The sequence below is a fragment of the Carcharodon carcharias genome, chromosome 4 (genome assembly GCF_017639515.1).
Source record: "Carcharodon carcharias isolate sCarCar2 chromosome 4, sCarCar2.pri, whole genome shotgun sequence".
In the NCBI taxonomy this organism is placed as follows: domain Eukaryota; kingdom Metazoa; phylum Chordata; class Chondrichthyes; order Lamniformes; family Lamnidae; genus Carcharodon; species Carcharodon carcharias.
The window spans coordinates 171,282,367-171,289,243 of NC_054470.1; the positions used below are offsets into that span (position 1 = coordinate 171,282,367).

General features: G+C 41.6%; 1 protein-coding gene across 1 annotated transcript in view; it reads left to right on the plus strand.

Moving 5' to 3' along the window:
- The window catches only part of dctd (dCMP deaminase), a 54,148-nt gene extending 53,068 nt beyond the window's left edge, over positions 1-1,080 (plus strand). The window contains exon 6 of the mRNA XM_041185565.1: positions 723-1,080. Within this exon, the coding sequence (XP_041041499.1) occupies positions 723-792 (70 nt within the window). The 3' untranslated portion in view covers positions 793-1,080. The remainder of the gene's footprint in view (positions 1-722) is intronic.
- Positions 1,081-6,877: the final 5,797 nt, after the last annotated feature.

Genomic DNA, 6,877 nt, shown 5'->3' on the forward strand with positions numbered 1-6,877 from the left:
ACTTCACCCTGCCGCCACTGGTATTAACTCAGTAGGGGGCCTGCCATGCAGAAATACAAGTAAACCTGTGCATGTATGTTTGTGGGTACCTGGGGGTGTCCCTCGTTCAAAGACATTTGGTGCCTGATCAAAGGACCCAGCATCGGGAAGGGGGAGGCCCGCTGAGAGCCATCCCTCTGCCCATGCTCCTGACCCGCCCTCCCCGGTGAACCCCCACCCAGTGAACCCCACCTCTTCCATCACTCCCATCTGGCTTGGTGTCCAGAGGCGATCCTGGGCCTTGGGACTTACAGCAACTGCCACTGCCTCCCCAGTGGTGCTGATCTTCAATCGAGATGCCAGCCTTTGATTGGCTGGCAGCTCTCGGTGGGTGGGACTTCTACCCCCCAGGTTCCCTGATCCCAGGGGAAGGCCTGTCAAGTGCCTGAGTGGAATAAAAGGCAGCAGACCTTCCTGAAAAGAGGTGATGCTGGGGTCTTGCCAGCTCTCCAGCCAGTGGCCAAAACCCCTTCGCCCCCAGTAGATTCCAACCAACATTACAGGTGGATGAACTTTCAGCAGAACATCACAGACCTGAACCATTAACAATGAGCCAAGGACCTGCTTTCGAGCAGAGCACCCATGAATGAGTGAATAGTATATGTAAAATGTGTATGTGTGTGTCCTGGTTTAAAAACTAAATGCATATATGTACTAATACACTTCTTTCTTTTGTTTTATAGCAAATTTACTCCAAAGAATAAAACAATAACCATTGATTTTGAGTCAATAAACATGGTGAAAGTTGTTTAGAAATGTGCCAGACTGCCTCCACATCATCGCCATGAAGCTGCATCCTGGAGAATCTCATTTTCTACTTCCATATTTTCCAAGTTTGTTTTTGTACTTACTCTTTCAAACAAATGTCCTGCTGACAGTCTGTATTCTAAACAGTACAGATGGATCAGTGAATGTATCACAAATATAGTAAAAGAGTTTTTTTTTTGTTGCAGTTAATACTGAGCTGCTGTTGTGCTTCAGCTTGTGTATATGCATTTATTTTGTTTTCTATGTTTACAGAAATAAATCTTCGGTAAGTCATTAGTCACTAGGAACCTTACTTCTAGCAGGAGGGCAGGAGATAAGACAGAGTCCTGGATTTTCCTCAGAGCTCTATTTGGGGCTTCAGATTTATTCTGGACTCCTGAACACTCCCAAATGTTTCTTTCTGGCCCCTTAATAAACAAGGTTCATGGAGAAGGGAGCAGCATTCCCCTTCCATCCTGCCCCCTCTATAACTAGTATGCTCTGATACAGTTTGCAGCCTCCTGAGGCAGATGTCTGATGTTACTCCTAGTGATGTGGGCACCCAACCGGAACATTTAAAATGAGACCTCTTCTCAAATATGCAAACTTTGGTGGGTCAGGTTACGGTTGTGTTGTTTATACTGTATCCCTGGGCTTTTCACTGACTACCCAACAAAATTGTGGCAGAGAACCCCTGTGGGATTAAGTCCGACAAGTCAACCATCCTAGACAATGATTGCCTGCAGCCATCTTGCATTTAAAGATACAGTTTTATTTTGTGACAGCATCTTTAAAGACCGTGAATACAAATCATTACCAAACAAATTTTCTGTTTATTTGCTAACTCTCCAGCCAGAGAACTTGTGGTTCTGTAGCATCCTTTAAAGCAAAATTGATAGTGGAAATGATTGACTATCATTGCCCGCACCGCGCCCCCCCCCCCCCCCCCCCCCCCCCCCCCCCCCTCCGGCCACCTCTGTCTTTCCTAAATTATGCACTGTTTGCATAGATCCCTGACTGTTGAAAGAGGCTGACTGTGCTCCTTTGAGTAACCAGTTCAGATATTAACGGGTTTCCTTCTAACAGAATCATACAGAACAGAAAGATACCATTCAGCCCATTGTTCCTGTGCCATATCTTTGACAGGGCTATCTTGTTCATCGTAATCCTCTGGTCTTTCCCCATAGCCCTCTAAGTTTCTCCCTTTTAAGTATTTACCCAATTCCCTTTTAAAAATTGTTATTTAAACTGCTCCCAGGACCCTTTCAGACAGTGCATTCCAAATCATAACATCCTGCAGAAAAGAAATTCTCATTTCCCCATCCCACTCTTTTGGGAGTTATGTGAACTGTGCCCTCTTCTGCTAGTGGAAATAATTCCTCCTTATCTACTCTATCAAAACTGCTCATAATTGTGAACAGGTCAATCAAACCCAGCCCGCAACCCCCCTCCCCTCCCCAACCTTCTCTGCTTTCAAGAAAACAATCCCAGTTTCTTTACCATATTCTACATTTTTAAATTTGGAAACATGTTCAACAATTAGTGCCTTGTGTTTACTTGGATCTTTTGAAAATGTTGGACGTTTTGCAGGAAAGCGTTAGAAGCACCTTGCATTGTTGGGTGGGGTGCACATTGTCCCAGGTTTCAAGGGGAGTTAACTTTGTTCAGAGGGATATCGAGGTTCCTTGATATAATTGTGCCACAGTCATGATCTGTTAGGCCCGGATGTCAGTTTATATTATTGTTGAATGTTTCTTTGATAGTTTTAAAATAAAGTGTGACCTCTGCTCAGTGGTCAAACTCTTGCCTCTAAATCAGAGGTCATTGGATTTGAATCACACTCCAGAGCTCTAATGGAAAAATCTAGGCTAATGATTTGGTGTAGTACTGTGGGAGTGCTACATTATCAGAGGTACTGATTTCAGATGAGATTTTAAAGAAAAATGCTGTTTGTCTGTTAAAGTCCATGCACAAGGACCCTGTGACATCACAAATGGAAGAACAGTGTCTTGACCAATATTTATCCCTCTACCAACAACACTGAACTCAGATTAAGTGGTCATTTCTGTTTGCAGGATCTTGCTGTGTACAATTCAATCATGATTATGCTTCAAAAGTAACTAATTGTTTAGGAATTGCTTTGGAACATACTGTGGACTGGAAAGATGCTACATAAATGCAAGTTATTATTTTTAAAAAGTGGCACTGTTTTTATTGTTGATCTTGAGGTTCATTATCAAACAATGCAACAGCAAGGGTGAGGTCTAGCGGTACTGCCATGGGCACAAATTTACACTTAAATCCTTTTGAACAATTTTGTTCACCAAACTACCAAAACAGAGACTAGTTCCACTGTAGATATTTACCTGAAATAATATTTGGAACAGATTTCAGAAGGAGATATTTGAATCGGATCAAATAATGCCTCAAAAATGGGACTGAATTGATACATTCAGAAGGCCTATTGAGGGTTATTGACACATGGACTCCCTGGGTCATTTTCTTGCTCCTCAGGATCTTATATTTTTCAATGAAGTCACCTCTTACTCTTCTAAACTCCAGTAGATACAAGCTTAGCTTGTCCAACCTCATCTGGTAAATCTCTGAACTGCTTCCAATGCATTTGCATCCTTCATTAAATATTAAATAAGGTGATCAATACTGTACACAGTACTCCAGGGGAAGAATTTTCCCCCTGTCGGGGGGGAAATTCAGGAGCAGGTGCACCTCCGATTGGGGGCGTGCTGCCATTTTATGTGGGTGGGCCAATTAAGGCCCGCCCATCATTACGTCCACCAGGAAGCGCTATGCGCTCCCTGTGCGGGCGGGGCGGGGGGGGGATTCCCTAAGCCGAGAGTGCGCTCTTCCATGCATGCACACAAAAGAGCACGCTCATCTCGAGATCGGCACCAAATTCAAAAATGTGAAATATAGAAAAATAACATTTCCCTGACCTGTCCCCACATGTGACACCGTCACGTGAGTTGGGACATGTCCATCACTTTTAATTAAAATTATATTAAATTTTAAAAAACCTACATGAAACCTCATCCCGCCCGTGGATGAGGTTTCATGACTTTTCCAATGCCCGCCAGGGCTCCCGGCCTGCCCGCCAACCTTATGGTTGGATGGGCAGGACCTTTAATGAGCTCAGTTAGTTTTCAAATGGCCTCAATAGGCCATTGACAGGTCGGCGGGCACACAGCTGATTCGGCTGTGCCCCCGCCGACCTGAAAATTGATATGACGCGGGGTGAGGTTGGGAGTTCCTCCTGACGTCATCCCGCGTCATTTTACGTGTCGGCAAGCGGGCCCCGCCCACCTGCTCACCGAACTCAGTATCCTGCCCAAGATTTGGCCTCACTAGTGCTCTGTATAACTAAACCATAACTTCCCTACTTTTGTATTTAATGCCCCTCGCAATAAATAGTAACATTCTATTAGCTTTCCTAATTACTTGCTGTACCTGCATACTAACCTTTTACAATTCATGCACTAAGACACCCAGATCTCTCGGCATCTCAGAGCTCTGCAATCTCTCACCATTTAGATAATATGCTTCTCTTTTATTCTTCCTGCCAAATGGACAACTTCATATTTTCCCACATTATACTCCATTTGCCAGACCTTTGCCCACTCACTTAACCTATCTATATCTTTTTGTAGCCTCCTTTTGTCCTCTTCACAATTTACTTTCCTACCTATCTTTGTGTCATCAGCAAATTTAGCCACCATCCCATCCATCCCTTCATCTGAGTCATTTATATAAGTCCCAGCACTGATCTCTGTGGCACACCACTTGTTACATCGTTTCTGGATATAGAATCACTCCATATGGCCCTTTGAACTAATACTAGTATACCAATTTAGTCAAAAAGTTTCAATTATCCCAGCATTCACAGCCTTTTAGGAGGAGAAAGTTCCAGATCTCCCCCTACCATTGTATGAAACCGTGTTTCCAGATTTCACCCCTGAATGGCCTGGCTCTAATGTTAAGGTTATGTCCCTTTGTTCTGGATTCACCTACCAGTGGAAATAGTTTTTCTCTGTTGAATCCTTTTTGCATTTCAAACACCGCAGTTAGATACCCACCTGAGCCTTCTACACTGAAGGGATTGCAAGTCAACTTTATGCAAACTCCCTTCATAATTTAACCCTTTAAATCCCCATCTCATTCTGAATCCCACTGTGCTCCCTTCTAACGAATTGCTCATTTTGCTCCCTATTCTGTTTTGTATTTTCCTCTGATCCTCGGAAGGTGCCTATACTTGAGGGAATGAATCTTATCCCATAGAATGGGCTTACAGTGATTCTGTGCCCATTGGGCACAAAAATTGAACAGGTTATTGATTAATCATTGTCTCCCCTTTACTTCAGTTTTTTTATGGATTGTTCTTTAAATTAACTCTACTTTAATAAATTCTTTGTTTCTCGATGTGTGTTGGCTTTTGTGTGGATATCTAAACTCTGCTGTTTCGACCCCAAATCAAAATTTTCTGTGTGTGAGATTTAAGAATAGGTAAATGCAAAATCCTTTATCCATGTCTAAAAATACTTTTAATGGCAAGTGCTATGTGAGAACAGGCCAAATGATCTGCAGTCCGTCTGTATTCAGTTCAATAATGGCCAAACATTGTGCTTGGCATTTAATGTACTTCAGTGAGCACCTCCTGTCTGATACAAAACAAGTGAAATTTTTATCTCTATATTTGTGTTTGTCAATGTACTGCTCTCAAGGTTCTTAAACTGCCGATCAGAAGAGCAGCACCATTTAAGATCGTGTTTAAGGATTCCATTACTTCGATAATGCAGCTGCCTCTTATTTTAGAGGGCTGGTGTATATTCCAAAAACAAAATGAGGAATTATTGGAAAGAGATCAATTCCAAATAACCCTTTGTTTCCGATAAGTTTAAAAAAAACCTCTTAAAGCTTGATAAATAAAGTTAATACATTTAAATAGAATACATCAATCCAGATAGACGTCATAACCTGACACCCTCAGAAAGGCTAAATGACATGATAATCATTTTATCCTCGCCATCAAGCCAAGCCATTAAGATCCTGAAGAAGGAAATTAGCTCTCTAGGGAAATAAACATGTTTCACTTCTAGCTTTTGTTTACTGTTTCATTATAATCTGAGTGATGCGCGACCAGGGCCAAGTCTTTGCAACTTCAGCAATCTGTTAACAACACTGGATAATCATCTCCCTTTTTGTTTTCAACATAACGAGTGCAGACGAAATGGAAGCTCTTTGCATATTTTGTCTAATCTACTCAGATTGCCTTCTGGCCTATTGGGGGCTTTCATTATATACTGCAATTGGCATATGAACTGTTGATAATAGCTTTTATATTCCATCTAATCTGTGGATTGCAAAACAGCTTCCAATTCATTTTTGAGTCTTGGTCTCGAGTGCATTTCTTTTGGACCGATGTCAGTTTATTAATGTGTAACTTTTCTGGTAGCAGAGATGAAATGCTAGCAAGGATTGGGCTTGTGCAATTAAAGTGCGTTTGCATTTCAGTGTTTCAATTTACAATTTAAAAACGCACTTTCCGTGTATCCTTAGAATTCCAATTATTATAGTTTGGTTCTTATGTTCAGTGAAGCCTTTTCTTCATGTAGCAATTCGTCTGAACTTAACTTGTCAGTTCTTCTTCACTTACTAGACAGATTTTTAAAAATCTTTTTGTAGTATATGCAAGCTTTAGAAGTGTTAGCAATGTCTTGTGGGAGTTTTGTACCCAAAGATTCTTGCAAACATTGATAAATGGTGCTTATGCTTTATGTGAATCCTTCACTTGATTTCAGATCCGTGTTGGATGGAGTGTTGATAGAGGTAACAGATCTTCTCTGTTAAAATGTAAAGAAAGATTTGCATTTATGTTATGCCTTTCATCATGCCCCAAAGTGCTTTACAGACAATTTTTGAAGTGTAGTTGCCATTGTAACGTAGGAAATACAGTACCCAATTTGCACAAAGCGAACTCCCACAAACAGCAATGGAATAATGACCAAATCTATTTGACTCCTCATCCAAAGGTCAGCGCATCTGATAGTGCAGCACTTCCTCAACAACAACTTAAATT